The sequence below is a fragment of the Calonectris borealis genome, chromosome 20 (genome assembly GCF_964195595.1).
Source record: "Calonectris borealis chromosome 20, bCalBor7.hap1.2, whole genome shotgun sequence".
Lineage (NCBI taxonomy): Eukaryota > Metazoa > Chordata > Aves > Procellariiformes > Procellariidae > Calonectris > Calonectris borealis.
This window is the reverse complement of record NC_134331.1, coordinates 5584537-5602499: the sequence shown is the minus strand read 5'-3', so window position 1 is coordinate 5602499 and position 17963 is coordinate 5584537. Positions and strand designations below refer to the sequence as shown.

Sequence of the window (17963 nt, the reverse complement as noted above, 5' to 3'; positions counted from 1 at the left end):
CCTTGTAAAAGCATTGTAAATGTGCCCTTGTAAAAAACATTTCAGATCTAACAATATCACCAGTTTCTGGAAAAATGAAGGTGCTAAGCCTGCCACGCTGTACTCACGTAGCACCTCTCCCAGAATGATAGTTTTTTAAGGGCTAAAAAGAATGTATTGTTCCTGTGTTGGAACCAGGACAAGGGGTGCAGGGAGAGAGAGGATAGTAATGAAAATGTCTGTAATATGTAGATTTGCAGGAAGAAAAAACATAGACTGTGAGACTTGTGTTGGATGTCATCATTGGCCATTCAGAAAAGATGCTACTACTACTTCAGATTGTCCCAAAATCAATGCACACAAATCATGGTGGAGTGCCAGTTTCTAAGGCCATGTGGCAATTTAGTGATGAAATGCGTGAAAACATTTTCAACAGCATGAGGTCTCTGACTAAACTGTTCACAACCTCTGCCTTGCTCCTGCAGGACACCAGGACCAGGTGCTGGGATTCTTTCCCATAAATTTACTATTTTGCGTCTCTGAATAAAGGACAAACAAAAGTGAATTCCTGCGCAGACTTTCACCCACTGCTTGATATGAAGATGCTTGTGCGTGTACCTTGTCTCACTAGGATACCGCCGATGCTACTGAGCTCAGCAGTGTGTGCTATGGCAACCCCGTATTACCTAGAGGCCTCTCAACCTGTCAGTTAGCGGGTTTTGCGGGACACCATGTTGTATCTGAAGCTTTGCTATGCCAGGGGATCATGCCTAGGGTCATTGCAATGATGTCTATCACTGCTTACATGCTGCTTAATGCCTAGATGCCCCACAATTAGCAAGGCGGAGGGTGGTGCAGGCACGCTGCTGTGTCCTTGGATATGCAAGGCAAATACAAAAGAGAGTAGAGGTAAGGGAAAGGAAATCTCCTCTAGTAGTAGCAGAGCGACTCTTACTCACTCTTATTTACGCTTCCTGAAAAAACTGCTCCCAAAAACCCATTGCCTCCGTTCCACTGCGTTTGGCCTTTTCTTTTGATTTGGAGCAGAGTCTCACCTTGGACTGCTACTTTCCTTCCACATGCTGCACGCAAGCTCGCCTGTATCACAGCAATGGCGAAGGGAGGACCCATGTATGGGAAAGACTTCTGAAGAGGGCAACAGGCTGCTTCTGCTCTGGGCTCAGCCTGGCAATCATGGGGCTGAGCTGCTATACACGTGTAGTGGCAATCACTGCATCTCTACAGCCCCTGCAATTCTCTCCTCGGCAGCCCGCAAAATTCCACTGAGGAAAAAGAAATGGGGAGAGGGAAGGAGGAGTCAGAAAAACTATAGTGTTCCCAGGGGAAAAAAAAATAAACAGCCCTATTTAGCTTATCCAGCTTTGCTAATGTCAATCACTTTTCTCATTTTAAACAGGAAAGACACCACTTTAGTCCACCTGTTCCATTATTTATCATGCTATGCATTTCCCATGAATTGTCACTCATGCAAAACCTGTACATCGTAAGGGGACACCCTAATATTTTTAATGACCTTAAGCAAAGTGATTGACATTAGACACCGGTGTCAGATGTTCTGGTGACGCAACATGTTCTCCTAGCAGCAGGAAAGCTTCCTGCCGTGATTAAGTTAGGGCTATGGAAGTGCTAAAATGTGTTGTCAGCTTTCCTCTGATGCAAGTGATTTTATTATAGCGTCTGGTAACCACGGAGTGTGGCAACGCAAATACTGACTCCAAACATCCCCTCCCATACATATAGCTTGCTCTATTTAAAACACGAACTGCACTTTGCAAATCCAGGGATAAGTTATGGATGTAACAAGCTTAAACCATGGAGGGCAGAGGAAAAGGCGGCACCTAAGCCAGAATGCCGGGGTGATTTCAGCAGGAGAAGCGTATGGCTCCAGGATGACCTGCAGAAGGTTATCCCCTGCGGCACCTGTTCGGCAGGTGTGCTCCGCAGCGGCATCGCCACAGCCGTTGTGGATGCCAGAGGCTCCAGAGGGCAAAGAGGAGGCACGCTAGCACAGGCCTTGCTCGCTGTAGTGGTGGAAAGCAAAAATCGCATCCAGCCCTTTTGAGTCTGGAGAAAGTAAGGAGGAAAAAAAAAAAAGAGAAAAAAAAGAAAGAGGACTCTGTGCAGCCCCTCTGCCTTCTGACACCCTCATACACCCTGGGGGGGAAGTCTGTGACTTGGCTCAGCACTACTTGTCCTTCATGATATAGATGAAGAAATGTTCTGTTTTGCTTCAATTTGGGACCAGCCCCTCAATTATTCATTATCTGAGAAAAGTTGGAAGACCTCTGGAACACAAGAGTTACAGAATCAAACATCTCAGACACGCACAGGGGGCACCTGAGACCTGCTTTTCGTAAAGATTCGTAATCCCAGAGCTCATTCAGCAAACACTTACTACACAGATGACTTTGCTTCCCCAAGTAATTATTCATAGTTGTGTCTAAAACTGACTATGCCAGTAAAGGTCTGCAGAACTGACTGTTACGATTTTTCAATAACTGAGTTGTTAATCAAGCTGCAAGAGGAATGGGCTATCAAACCAAAATCCATAGTCTATAGAGATTTTTGGAAGAGATCAGCAGTACGTAGGTTGACAGTAATTGTCACAGGTGTTTTTCTACAAAAATAGAAGGGGTCAATAAAGCAGTCAAAGTTGAAGATACAAGCTATCTTGACAGCAATAAAAAAAGATTTTCTAAAGGTCTAGCAGCACTGAATATTATTTTAATGAAATTTACTTTTTAATTTTATAGCAAAATAATCAAAAGTGCTAAACCTGACCACTTTAATTTACAAAAAAAGTCTCATGTTTTAAGCTATAATCATACCTCGTTATTTAGGTTAGACAATATAATTACACATTTCTACCTATTTCTATTCAATAGTAAAACAAAATTAATATTAGTTGGTTTAAAAAAGGGGGGAAGTACCACAGATATTGGGAGGGGAAAGTTACATAAAATATAAGAATCAGCTTATTGAGCAGTCTGCAGTTTGTTTGTTTGTTTGTTATTGCCTTTTTTTTTTTTTGAGATACAATTTAAGTCACAGACAATCTGGCCATAAGCTTGTAGTCACTTCAAATGCTATGACCTCTCCCTTGGTCAAATGTCACAGTGTGTATTTTAAGGAGATCTCTGGCATTTCAAGTCAGTTCAAATTATTTTCTTAGTTCTCACAAGTTCCCTTTCCAACATGATCAGCATGTTGGAGAACGCAGTTATGATGATTGCAGTTATGATGACACTGTTTTCTGTGAAGGAAAAGTGTTTTTTCTTCCGTCCTGGAAAGAATCACTACCAAGTCTGCAGTAAGAAAAATATTAAGAGCACTTGCAGAGTTTTTAAGAGTCTTTCTTAATCCAACCTATTTTCATTTCAGTTCATTTCCAAAGTTAAATTAAAACCTGCACTCTCTCCCATTGATAAATAGTCAAGTTGACTTACAAGGGTTCTGTCTTCTGTCCAGCCTTCTCTTTGTTGTCTTTAACCAAACAAGGTTCGCTGATTTGCCACAAGCGCTGTCTGGCTCTCCCGCCTCTTTGCTTTCTTGTTTTGCTGCCTGATTTTCCAGCACACTGCACTAGATGCCAGCAAAAGAAGTCCTGATGACAAGAGGACTAATCCAAACACTGAGATGATAGATCCATGGGAATTGAAGCTGTATGCCACAGCAGTAACCACAATGCCGGCTATGAGGATGACCACACCGAAGGGAATGGTACAGCGGTAACAGGAGAGTTCTGCTCCCCCTGTTGCTGCAGTCAGCTGGCATTCACTGACAAGAGGGATGGTGGTTATCACACAGTCATTGTTATTACTCTTCTCTGTGGCTACAGAATCAGGATGCTTTGGAGTGCCCAGGATCTCTTTAATAGGTTCGTTTGTCATCTTGATGGTCTTGACTTAGTCAATTCTTAGGCTAGAGCAGGCTCTGCTGAACACGCATTGCACTGTGGAAAGAAGAGCATGAGTTCAACAAAGAAGCATTACCGTTATGTGACAAATGGGTGACACAGAAGTATGCCACTTGGGATCGCAAACAAGCAGACACTCTGACCCCACAAGGATTTATGCACAAGCTTAATTGTAACTCTACTGATTGTGGTGGATCTGAATCAATTGTGGTGGATCTGAATCAATTGTTATGGTAGCATGTGCATAAGTGCTAGAAAGAACAGAGTCACAGGCTAAGACAGACACCAACCTGAAAGTGTTGTGGGCCAAATCCCACTTTAAGTTACATCCTAAAGTCAGTATTTCTGGATGCAATTTAGATTTCAATTGCATTATATCTTCTGACAAGGAGGCGAAGTTCATAGGCTGTTTTGGTTAAAAATTCTACTCTTGCTCACACAGTTTTTCTCACAGTTTCTTTATATATACTCCCATACACACACATTACCCAGATTTGCTCCAATGCTCATCACAATAACATGGGCAAGAACTGCCACAGCAAAAAACAGGACTGAGCAGTGAACCCTTTCTCAAGGCAAGTGGGGCCACCCTGGAGCCTGCGGTGAGCCTCCGACAATGCTGAGGCTACCACGGCTGTGCTGCCTTGGGCCAGGCGGTGCGCTCAGTGCACCCCACCACATACAACAGAGACTGGGACACAGGGAAACCACTGGGTTTTCCTGCTGGGAGTAGGTCACAGGACTCCTCCACCACTCTCCGGTACGGGCTGTGTAGCTTTTGCTCCTATGAGCAACATGGTATGCAGCTCAGAGAACAAGGAAGAGCGTTGGCAATGCAGTAATGCTTTTATCACTTTTATCACCTTCACATCTGTGACTAGGAAGTTAATTGCCAGATACTTGTATTCTCCTTTTCCTTTCCCACCACTCCCACCCTTGTTGCTAAGATATATTCGTCCATTGTGGAGAGCCCTTGGTTTTGTATCTCAGTACCTCATGTAATGGACTGTGTATTTTGCGAGAAAGAGGATTTCACTATTTTTAAACACACACACAAATGGGCTATACTCTGTATCTAGTCAGAGAGTTTGTATCTGAGTTTCCTTGAACCCTAATGAGAGAAGGAAAGTTCAGATCTGGTTTGACAAAGCTTTTGTTCTACTGCTCTAAGGAAGAGTGCTCAGTTCAATATTGTTGTCTTGCTGTACACAGCTATCTTCAGGGCTCAATCCTGCAAGGGGCTCAGCAGCTACAAGACAGAGTAGCCTTTCCCTCCCTAATGACAACATTGAGCACAACACAACTGAGCACACGCTGAGCACACACACTGACAACAGAAGAGCCAATTGGCACAAACTGAAACACAGGAGGTTCTGTTTGAACATCAGGAAACACTTTTTTACTGTGAGGGTGACCAAGCACTGGAATAGGTTGCCCAGGGAAGCTTTGGAATCTCCATCCTTGGAAATATTCAAAAGCCATCTGGACAGTCCTGGGCAGACTTCTTTAGGTGGACCTGCTTGAGTGGGACAGGGAGTGGACCAGGTGACCTTCAGAGGTCCCTTCCAACCACAACCATTCCGTGATTCTGTGTGTTTCTGTGAAGGTACTTGGTATCTCCAAGGGCAGGCAGGGGATCTGATCAGTGCTTATCAGACAAAACAACACCTGACACCTTAGATATCCTAGGTTCTCCTAGGTTCTGTTGCTTTGTCTTTTGAATTCTAACACATGATTAAGTACCTTTTATATCAGGTGAAAGAGCCCAGGAAAGCCACAGGGCTGCTCTAGAGCACCATCGATCTGTCCCCACATGGATCTGAATCCAAGTTCTACATTTTCAATAATGAGACTCACACTGGTGCCATTACGTTGCTGCATTACTTATCCATAAAACGTTACAGAAGTTCAGGACAAGGGGAGAATGTGGTCCCCAAATGTCACCTTTTTTTGATCTTACCATTAGCCAAATTCAATTTGTTCAATATTTTATTATTAAATTTGAAGGAGGGGAAAAAAAAACATTTTCCATATAAAAGGTCCCTTAGTTCCAAATACATTGTAATAACTACTCAAAAGTGCAAATACTCTTTCTAACAGTCACAGAAATAGGGAAACTTCCCAATAACTTGAAAAAGCTTTGGATTGGGCTCAGAATAAACACGATTATTCTGAAAAACTTTAACATTCAATGAAAGTATATTTACTCCTGTCTCTAGAGTCCTTGTCCCTCTGCTTCAGATACATCTCCAATGAGCATTAAATCTCTTAGACGCCTTGTACAGAGATTTATGAAGAAAGAAGATATATTTATACAGTCAAAACGAACATGATTTTAAAAAAAATCTCCTAAACTACCAAAATCAAGTCAATGGCAAAATACTTGTTGACTTCTGAGGAGCACAGTTCTTGCCTGTAATAGGATGTAAGCAGACAGGCATTCATATAAAACAAATAAACAAACCTCTATTGAAATAACATAAGTTAAATAAACAACAGAACTTATTTGAAGTCTGAGTAAAGGTATTCAGCCCTAGAAAACAGGGCACTAGATCCTCATTGCCAGCAAAGTCACTTCTGACTTACGCCAACAGGTGACTTGGTTCAAGTTTCAGGGTAAGAAATTTAGGCAAAGATACCCGGCAACACCAGCATCCTCTCACTAATCATACTAGAAGTACTTTCTTAAGGAGCTACTTTGACTTGGAAGAAGAATGTGTGGCAATCTGTGGCTAACACTGGATAAAGGGGAGAGGAATGTTTTACCCACTAATAAGTGTAAGTTGAGATTTACTGAAAAGACATGAAATCCATCAGCATGCACACCTACCAGGTCCATGAGAAATCCATCGTAACAAATCCCTTGGCTCAGTAAGCAGAGGAAGACTGCTTAAGATGTCTCGTATGTCAATTCAAGGCAGAGTCATGCAGCAGTAAGAGCCGCTTCAGGCTTTGAAGTGTCAGATGTTGCTGAATGATGAATTGGAGGTGACAATATTCTAGCATGGAAGTTTCCTACAAGAAAAGTTGTTGGATATTTATCAGCTTCTTAAGAACAAAACTCCTGCATGGAAAAGCTCCCGCTGTATGCTGACCCCTGCTCCTAACCTAAATGAAGCAGGAGATGTTCTCCCTCTGGCTCTCCTAATGGTTTCTGACTCTTTTCTTGGCAGCAGCCACCCATTTCTGGCCCTATGTAACATTTTCCTTTGATGATGTGACGTCTCCATGATGAGTGTCACAACCCAGGCAAGTCCCCCAGAAAGAGCTAGGCAGGAAAATGCACATGAATTTCTGTAGTTAAAAATCTCATTTAATTTTGTTTCTATTGCTCACTTCACCTATGTGAATCAAAGAACCAAATCACGACTCAGAACACTTGGGGTTTTGTCTCTTCTATGACTCCAGTTTCTTTGAGCAAATATATTCAACTCCCTGTGGCTTGGTTTTCCTAGCTGTAAACTGACTGTGACAACATGCTTTCCACTAAAAAAACCTTTAAAATCTATTCTGCTATAACAAAAACCTAAGTAATATAATCCAAAAACTCCTCTCAAAAAAAAAAAGGCAAACTAACCAAGTCCAAGAACTCACTGTAATAAATATGATTCCATTATATTTACTATTCTTTATTTGTTATTTAACTTTTTAAAACAAGATTCATAATTCAAATAGGGACAAGGCAGAATCTGCAGCAGAGCAGTGTGACAACTCCACAAAAAGCAGAGTGGTGGAAATTGTTATTAACTGCAGAAACAGCTGTGAAATCACCAAGCAGCTGGGTAAAACTTGCAAAGCAGCAGAGATTTATGTTGCTAATCTTATTCAACATTCCCTTTCTATATGTGTATGATTATGGAAGATCATTCCGACACTGAAGCAGGAGCTCCTAAGTGGGGATGAGAATACACTCGTGAGAATAAGTTCGTTTAATGATAAACTTTAAGGGCTTTTTCTCTTCTTAAATTATTTAGACCATGCTAACATTTCACAAACACAAACATTTACAGGCACAAACCGCTGCTGTTCTTCTCTACATGATCCTTGGAATAAGCCTGTGACACAGCTAAAGTATATTTAGCCGATTATTGAAGTTAGCTAATAATAAGGAAGTCTCTTTGCTTATCTCCTTGACTATATTCTTGTGCACACTACCTAGTGATTAGTTTGACTTTTTGAAAAGTTTGGAGGGAAATGCAGAAACCCCCACACACACTTCAGATAAATAATCTAGATTACATTAAACCAAAAGCAGACCTCTGAAACTGCCTTGCAGTCCACTTCCACTCATATTACAAGAATGGTTATATTTGTTTGAAAAGTTCTTCCCAGTGCAATTGTGCCCCCTAAGCCACTGTGCTAGCATCATTCTTCGAAAAGATTAATTGCTCTGTCAGTAATTTATTTGTATTTGCCCTTGACTACATACAGTTTAAGCAACTTTTTAAAAGCAATGTCTTTATCAAAAAAACTGACTGACAGAGCAACATTTTACAGACAGGATTACTGCCCTCCTCCTCATCTCTCTCACCACAAAGCTGAAAAGCAGAAACACATGAAATCTATACATTAAGCTTCCAATATTTTAACTCTGAATCATTTCAGTGTGGTGCTCTCTCAGGAGGTTTCCCACATGCTGAGTATATCCCTGCAAGTGCAAAGAGCTGGTACTTCTCAGCCACTACAATCCTTTTCCCTTTTTTTGCATTTTACTCAGAACCAGTGGGATACATTTCAGTTTTCTGCCTTCAGGCTCTGGACCTGATTCTCTATATCTTGCATAATATTTCATACATCGCTTTTTGCTTATGTAAAATTCCAATAAATCGTAATGCCCATGTTTCACACTGGGTTTTGCATTGAAGTGACTACGGAAAACAGCATAAGGAGTCCTTCTGTACTGAAGGAGAGCCAGAGTTCATTTGGAATTCAACAGACTACAGTAATCCTCAACACAATCCCACAGCTCTTCCCCATGTGAACACTCCTGGAAATACAGAAGTAGAATTTGTACTTACAAGACTCCAGGATCAGGCCCTGAACTACAAGGGTGGGAGAAGAACACATTACACCTATGCCAACTGTCTAAGCCTCGAGATGCCGATAAGTTTCCACCACCAAATTTCTAGGTAATACAATTACCAGATGCAAGCTCTCACACCTTTTTCGTTTTTCAGACGTAGTTGGAGGGGAGGATGGGAGCCAAGCAAACACCTCCACAAACAAACCTTGTTATCTGCAAATTGCAAAACCCGTCTGTAAAACGCCACACACACCTAGGGTAAACCACTGTGTGTCACGCCTATCCCCGAACACCTATGCAAGAGAGGAGAGACGCGAACAAGCAAGGAAAGCTTTACGCACGCTTGCTGCTACACAGCCCGGCAGTAACGAAAAGGCACAGCTCCGCGGGGCACAGGGCGACCTGCAAGGCAAGGAGCGCCTCCGGCTGCGAGGACTCCGAAGGTTTTAATTGCGGTACTTCATCCCCTGGGAAAAGCCCTGTGCCACACCGGAGGGAGCGGTGCGCGGAGCCGCCTCAGGACCCGCCGGCCGGAGCGGAGAGGCTCCCTGGCGGGCCCGAGCAACCCCAGCCCGCCCCGCCGGCGCGGGGAGCCGGGCTCCGGGCGCTGCTGCGGCAGCAGCGGGGCCGGGGCCCCGCGGGCACTGAGAGCCGGCGGGGGCGCGGCCGCCGCGCCGAGCTGCGGGCGCCGGGCGTGCGGCTCCAGCGGCTGCGAGCCGAGCCGAGCCGTGCCGTGCTGAGCTGAGCCGTGCCAGACCATGCTATGGTATGGTATGGTATGGTGTGCCATGCCATCCCGAGCCAAACCGAGCCGTGGCAGACCACGCTATGGTATAGTATAGTGTGCCGTGCCGTGCCATGGCATGGCATGGCATGACATGGCATGGCATGGCATGGCATGGCATGGCATGCCACACCACGCCGTGCCGAGCCGAGCCGAGCCGAGCCGAGCCGAGCCGAGCCGTGCCTTACCTCCCGACTGCCGGACGGGACTGCGGCGGACACTAGCCCGGAGCAAGCATAAGAGGGGGATGCAGCTCGCTGCACAAGGGACTGTAAACAAAGTTCTTGGTGAGAGCGAAACAATTAAGGGACCGGAGCAAATTCAGCGGCGGGAGCTGCCGCGGGCGGGGCGGCACGCACCGGGGAAGGTCCCGCTCTGGTTTGGGAGGGCGGCCGGGGGGAAGGCTGTCCTTGAGAGGCCAGGCTGAGCAGGGCAAGCAGGGAGGCTGCCCTGCCCTCTGCGCTTTTGCTTGTCCGGGCCGGCGGTGCTGGCGCTGCACGGTTCACACGCCCATTTCAGAGATGCGCACGCTGGGGACATGCGTGTCTCCTGCTTCGCCAGGTCACGCACCGTGGTGAGGCTCTGCATCACACCCTGGCCGTGTCAGGTTAAACCCGGGGCCTTTCCAGCCCTCTCTGCCCTCCTGCACACCACCATGCGGGGTGTCCGGCCCCATCGATGTCAACACATGGTGATTCGAGCGCCTGCGGACGGAGGGCTCGCTGCCTGTCCTGAGGCCTTCTGGGATGTCAGAAGTGGCGGTGCTGGGTGGTCCTGCGAAAGCACAGTCCACGTTGAAATCCAGATGAACTCCTAGCTGGTGTTTAACTGCTCAGGAATTAAATGAGGAGGAACATAGTTTTGGATTACATCCTTAGAGGATAAAGTTTTATGTATCATCTAGAAATATTTTAACGGGCTTTTCTATGCTTCAATCACTCATTTCAGTGGAACATCAAATACTAGAGGAGTTTGGAGTGGATGGGTATGGGTATGTGTTATTTTTTACCATGATTTCTGTTCTTTTCAGACAAAAAGCAGACAAATTTTGCTTTTAAGGCTTGCAAAAGGACATGTTTGAATTTTGCGGTTAAGCTTACCCAAAGTTTATATTTAAAAGGCACTATTTTATCAATGATTGATAAAAGAGCAGTGCACCAGATGTATTTAATCAGCCACTCTGTCTCTGAAAGCATGCATGTACTTTTGACTCCCTTTCCAGGGTGAAATCCTGGCTTTACAGAAATTAATAGCAAAACTTCCATCAACTTCACAGGGGCCAGGATTTCACCCTGTGTATCATTAAAAACTCCCTAGTGATGGAGATCCTGCCAAGGGTTCATCTCCTCCAGCCGAATCAGCCAGGGGGTTCTGGAAGAGCTCCACAGCTTTATACAAGAAACTGGCATTTTTTCCCAATTTGCTAGTGTTCCCTCCAAATACATCAGCATTTCAGCAGAAATGACAAGCAAACCAGATCTGAGGAGAACTGTCGTTACAGAGGATCTCTTGGGCCATTAAGTCCAGTCCTCCCTCATACAGGCAGCCATGCCAGGTAGTATCTTTATTAAACTTGCCGAGTTCCACCTCAAACCAACTGGGTTTCCTACTCGTCCTGTTGGAAGACTATGAGCCTTATTCTGCTGATATCCAAGAACCTCAATCTTGTTTCTAGCTGCATGTATTCATAGGCAATTATACATAGATAAACAAGCCTTTGGCTGAAATAGATCTTCTTTCTTTTGGCAATTAACCCTCTAATGTCCTAAGAGGTAGAAATCAGACTTTCTCAGTCTTATTTTCGATCATCATTTTTTCAGATGTGGCCTTACCAGCATTCTGCATGGAAGTGCAAGTATTTTTCTATCTTTACCAGAAATACTAACACTTCATAATTATAACACTTCATAATTATCCTCTGATTGCTCAGTATATCTGTTTTTTTCCCCAGTATCAGTTCCATTAATCACTTTATATGAGAAATTCTTGCTGTTAGCACATATGTGCATGACCTAAATTTCACCCCATTCCTGTTACATCAATTCCTCTCTAGTCCTTCCAGTGTAGTATTTGGTCCTCCTATGTTGATAGAGGACCTCCCTCCCATGCTTACACCATCAACAGTTTCACTAGTACATTCTTACTTTTCCATGCCAAGTTTATTACTGAAAGTATTACATAAAATACTGAAAGTATTACATAAAATAACTCCCAATACTGATTTTTGAGGAACTAATCTGAAGAACACACAAAAAAGCCTTGAGGCTGGGCTTAGAATTCAGATGTTTCTGTACAAATAAATGCCCTAATAATAGGCTAGAAAGTCACGCTGTCTTCTAGACCGAGTGCAGTTGTAACTCCTTTTTGTGAAGCAGAAAAGCTGCGATGGAAAGTGATGGGAATGACGTCTCCCTCCAGTGTTGAGAGATTAGTGGGCTCTCCCCTAGAAGGGTGGGTTCGTAGCTCTCAGGCACATAACCGTCAAATACAACTTGGGCACCACCCCTCTGGCCTTTTAAAAAAGGGGTGACTGACTACCTCTGCCTTTTAAGGTCCTGCTGTGTTCTGAGCATGACTCTCCAAGGATAGAAGGAAAGAAGCACCAAACATACCCAAACCAGCACGTTTGGCACCTGTAGAAATTCAGTGCAAATAGCTAAGGAAACTTCAGGACTGAGCAACAGCTGCAGTGAGGCGTTACAGGTTCACAATTTTGGACTGCCATGCTTAGATGCTGCATAGTTCCCCTTTAGGACCTGCTCTAAATGACAAAATCTCCTCTCTGTGGTCTTAACACAGCTGCTTCAGAAGAGGTGCAGCCCCAGCGGCTGGGACAATAAGCAAGAAGCCTGTGTGATTCTGGAACTCATGCAGCCTATTGAGAGAACAGAATTTTACTCCTAAATTGAGCAATGCTGTTGCTCTGCCTACTAAGACACACTTGCAATACTTCATGGTTCCTTTGAATTTCTAACAGTCTCCTGGGCCTTAACAGCACAGCAAACAGTGACTCATTAATCTGGCAAAGTACAACCATTGTGGGCTCCCTATTCAATTAGTTTTTCTTGCCTTTTTCCTAACCCTCCACTGAATTTTCCTTTATTTCATCCCTAAGCCCACACATGGACACAACACACCAGTTGATTACATTTACTGGAACTTTTAGAAAGCACTCTTTCAGCATGTTTAATATGTTGTAAATTGTCCTTATCATGTCATGCAGTGTATGTGTTTTCTGATGGGGAATGGAGTCCTTAACAAAGCCAGTTAAACCAGAGAACAAAATCATTTCACATAAAATGCTGTAGCTCCCCTCTCATTAAAACATTTTACAGCACAAGGGAGTTCAGCCCTGTTGGCTGATAGCTATGCAAACCACCCACTCTGCGTGTAATCAGGCTCATGAAATGGATGTGCTTATAACGATAGTGAGAAACCTCTTTGGTGACTAGGAATATGGAAAGGAATTTTCTTTGAACTCCATTATATCCTACCAGTACTTTGGTTAACATCAGTTATCCTGCTGTGCATTTGAATAACTTTGTTATTGCCCTACTCGACTTTCACTTAATCTTCCTGCAGTGCTGAAGAAGACAGGACATCTGGAATTGAAAACAATTATTCTTATCTCCTACTGCTTTCATAATTACATGAAGTTCACATCTGAAAAGCTGCATTCCTTATGTGGACATGTGCTTTTAATTAACAGGGGGACGTGCCACACCCGGAGAAGCCAAATCCTGAATCTTGCACAAGTCGGTTACAGAACCTCTGAATCTTTAGCCAATGTGCTGGGTTTGGCTGGGATAGAGTTAATTTTCTTTATAGTAGCTAGTATGGGGCTATGTTTTGGATTTGTGCTGAAAACAGTGTTGATAACACAGGAATGTTTTAGTTACTGCTGAGCAGGGCTTACAGAGAGTCAAGGCCTCTTCTGCTCCTCACCCCACCCCACCAGCGAGCAGGCTGGGGGTGCACAAGGAGTTGGGAGGGGACACAGCTGGGACAGCTGACCCCAACTCACCAAGGGGATACCCCACACCACATGACGTCATGCTCAGCACGTAAAGCTGGGGGCAGAAGAAGGAAGGGAGGGACGTTTGGAGTGATGGTGTTTGTCTTCCCAAGTAACCGTTACGCGTGATGGAGCCCTGCTTTCCTGGAGATGGCTGAACACCTGCCTGCCGATGGGAATAGAGAGTGAATTCCTTGTTCTGTGTTGCTTGTGTGTGCAGCTTTTGCTTTACCTATTAAACCATCTTTATCTCAACCCACGAGTTTTCTCACTTTTACTCTTCCGATTCTCTCTCCCATCCCACCAGGGGGGAGTGAGTGAGAGGTAGTGTGGGGCACAGTCGCCGGCTGGGGTTAAACCACAATGTAATTTCACCATAACAGTGCTTTTTGTTAGAGACTATTGCAGTAGGATCCAGCAGATTCAGCTGAGATTTAAGTCAGGATAGGAATGATCTCTTCCCATGGCTCTGCAGAGGGCTCTTCTTGTTTTTCCACCTGCACTGAGTACCCCAAAGAGTTTACAGGGCACAAAGACATAAAGGGAAATGTAAACAAAGAGCTGAAAAAGTGAATTGTACAAACTCACTTAGCAGATGATATCAAGAGACATTTTGTATCTTGCTTCCCTGCTCTGCCAGTAGATATGGCATAAAAAGCATAGATGTTCTCTCTTCAGATGGTCAGTCTAATGAATATGGAGCACTTCAGCCAGTTGTAATTGATTCTCCAACAGTAGAAAGAAAATTATGAGCTTTCAGGTAACTTACACAGGCCATCGGTTGAATTACTTCCTTTAAAACAAGCTTCTCTGTAGGCTCTAGACAGCTTGGGAAAATTGGTGAGAAGGGAAAGCAAGTGTTATAGGGAAATCACCTCTTGCCAATGGTGTTCAATGGCTGTTGATGCACAGATATACAGGTTTATGGTCAGAAGAAGCCTTCAGATTATCTTAGTTTACATCCTGCATAACACAAAGCATTCAATTTTACATTCAGTCCGAGATCTGTACTATGAAACCAGAATTCTCTGCTCATCTGAAGTACATTTTTCAGAAAACCATCCAATCAAGAGATGGGGAATTTGTCTTGCCAATTCATTCAAATGTTACTATCTTCAGTGTTAAAAAACTATGGTTTATTTCTGATTTTTCTAATTTCTTTATGGTAATTTTAAGTCGTTTGGCTTTTACCCTGTCTGATGAGTGTTTCTTTGTCCTATTCTACTACAATCCTTGGGACTAAGTTCTATCTAAAATACTGCATATAGCTAAAATACCCAGATTTTCTCCTACACAATAGATGACTTCTGTGAAATTAACAGTAAATCGTGTCTGACCTAAAAGGTAGTTAAGAAAGAAAAGAAAGAATTATTGCAGTAAGACTGATTCTCACTATTCCTACAAAAGAGAGCTTTTCATATATACCATCTGCTTTAGCATCACATGCTAAAGGAAATGTTTAGAAATACTTCTACATCCATGTAAACAGGTTAGGAAAGTACAGGGTGTGGTAGTGACAACCACTTGCCAAATCAAGTCAAGATCTAAATAGCCTTGCTTATCTTTTGAACGACTCATTTTAGGTCATGCAGATAATAGTGCAATCCCTTCTTTCCTACAGCCAAGTTTTAAAATTACCCCTCTTTCCTCAAGGCCAGGTAAATAGGTCGCACCTCACAATCTCCAGTTTATTTGCACTGGGAGTGCATTACTTTCCGCAAAAACTGTGGCTAAAAGGTATAAATCAAAAGTAAGCACGGCCAAATGAAAGAGATGGGTTCTGACACCAGGAGTCCAGCATATCAAAATCTCTTTACTAAAGATAAAAAATATTTGGTATTAGAAGGCATGAAATCAGCAGAACTCCAGTTATTCTCTGAATCCTCTTCTGTTTGGGTGGAGCTCTGTTGAAACTGTACTCAATAGTTTGGGGTTAAATTCAACTCTATGAAGAAGGCCGATACAAGCCAGTGTTTAATGGCCAATTAGATCTCTTCTGACAGCTCAAACAGTGCATGCCTTATTCTGGTTCTTTGCAAAAGAGATGATTGTCACTCTGGGTGCCCCTTCCTGCCTATATACTTAGGCAGGAATATAAAATATATAAAATATATAAAGATCTCAGTGTGGCAGACAAGCTAGATTTTCTGCATATTCTAAGAGTGTTGAAAAAACAGATTTCCCTTTGACTCACACAGGAGAGGAGAATATAGACTGCCTTAAGCATGCACGTCTGTGGTGGGAGATACTATTGTTACTTTTCATCTTTCTGGATGAAGAACTTGCTTCTTACAAACTGCAAAAGTCATGAAACAATTTGTAAGAAAGGCTTTTACATAATGCAATCAATAAAACAACAGTAGCAGAAGATTATAATTGGTTTGGCTGTGTATAATAGAAATATGAATGTGCATACTGTATAAATGGTGTGTCAGGACTATTCAGCACTTTTGCAAAGTTTTTGGAATGCACTGAGTAAAATGGAATGACAATAGTATATAAATGTCTGCACAGCAGTTGAATCCATCAAAATCCCACATCTTTAGTTCGTCTTCAAGAATTCTCAAAGTGCACCAGTGCCACACAGAGACAGATGCAGGAAAACACAATATAGCTGGTAGCACTTTCTCACATATGGATACCCATACCAAAACAAACAATTGAAAATCATCTGGGGCCTGAAAACATCAATGTAGTATTCACTGCTGTTTTCATTTCTGGCCACATATGATTTCCTGATGGAGGAGTTCTCCAACTTACTTATTTGATTCCACACCACAGAATTCAATGGATTGCTTGGCGTTGATTTCAGTAGCAGAAAGGTTAGGCGCTAGGATCAGATTAATACAGATTATTTCCATTCTAAAAAACAGGTGGGCAATTTAGGTGCATTAATCCCATTGATAGTCCAGATCAGCAAGTTTCCTGGAGGTATCATTTCCCACTGAAAGCAGCAGCAGCTAAATACCTAAGAAATACTAAGTATGTGGGTCAAGTTGTGGGCACTTTTGAAACTCCCCCTCATTGCCCTAGAATAGTAACCCTCTATTTTCATTCAGTTAGTATCTGAATGTGTGGGACTGGATCGTGCTGTATCTAGGCTGCCTTTGGTAGCTGCGCTCAAGCTTGGGTTCATGTTCCCAGAACCAGCTGCCCTGAAGCAGTTGCTATCCCACTGTCTGTTGGGGCAGAGCTCTAGGAAGTTAGTCCCCGCTGTATCGGAACTCACCCCAGACTACAGCCACAGTATCTAGTAGTGCAGATATCAAAGGGTTTGGGTTCAAAGTTCAGCTTCTATCCGTAAGCTAAGGGCAATACATGGACATACAAGTGATAAATAAGAACACTTACATAAACATACATGAAAATGGAAAATAATTTCTCCTTTCAGAACTGTTTGTGCTTTCTTAGTAATCACCACTCCTTATTTACCAAGAAAAAAGGTCACATAGTAATGCCTTTTTTGAAAGTTTTGGTCCCTAGAGTAGCCTTGTGAGATAAATCTTTTTCCATGAGAGTGCTGGGGCGAGGAGGGAGTGGCCAGGCAGCTGTAGCCAGCTTACAACTCTGATGCCATGTAGACAACCATATAATGCAAAACATTTACCGTAAAACAATAGGCAATGCTGAGCTGTGATCACTTTAGTCCTTTTGCACAAACAAGGCTCCTTAAGAGATCATGTAATCTCACAGGCTCATTTACAGGCATGTGCCCTTGCTGCATGTTAAATGTCAACCTTTGACTCACAACTCCTCCTTTTTCATACTGGGTGAAAGTCATCTCTGTACAAACAAAAGCCACAAGCTCTTTTCAGTCTCACGTGAGTCCTATTTCAGAGCATGAATGGGATTTAAAAGTGAGATAGAAATCTGATAAAATTGCTGCAAAACTACTGTTTAGAGAAATATTTCTGCAAGATAAACTAAATCAGTCTCACTTACAGACCATCGCCTCATATTCCATTTTAAAGACCAGATCCTCAGCTGGGTGAGCAGCACACCCCCACTGAAGTCAACTGAGCTCAGACACGAATCTACTCATAAGGGTTCAGCCGTAAGAAATGTATCGTCGTCATGTTTTGGAGAACCAGCTGAGCTGACTGAAAGCACACTATTGTAATTCACAAAGAACACAAATAAGCCAAAATATTTTATACGTACTATATAAATATTAATAATAAAAGGTCATAATACATGTAAGCATACTATAAAAATAAAACAAAAA

General features: G+C 43.1%; 1 protein-coding gene across 2 annotated transcripts; it reads right to left on the bottom strand.

Annotated features, from left to right (window-relative positions):
* Positions 1-2705: 2705 nt before the first annotated feature.
* On the bottom strand, positions 2706-9945 carry TMEM100 (transmembrane protein 100). Of its 2 annotated transcripts, XR_012676680.1 has the most exons (3): positions 9912-9945; positions 6747-6931; positions 2706-3952 (listed from the first exon to the last, which is right to left on the bottom strand). XR_012676680.1 is itself a non-coding variant. In XM_075169605.1 (2 exons), the coding sequence occupies exon 2, from the start codon at positions 3888-3890 to the stop codon at positions 3486-3488; it is 405 nt and encodes a 134-aa protein (XP_075025706.1). In that variant the 5' UTR covers positions 3891-3952; positions 6747-6864; the 3' UTR covers positions 3037-3485. The 2 variants fall into 2 exon arrangements, 1 of the variants encoding a protein (XP_075025706.1); XM_075169605.1 differs by lacking the exon at positions 9912-9945 and having other exon boundaries at positions 3037-3952; positions 6747-6864.
* Positions 9946-17963: the final 8018 nt, after the last annotated feature.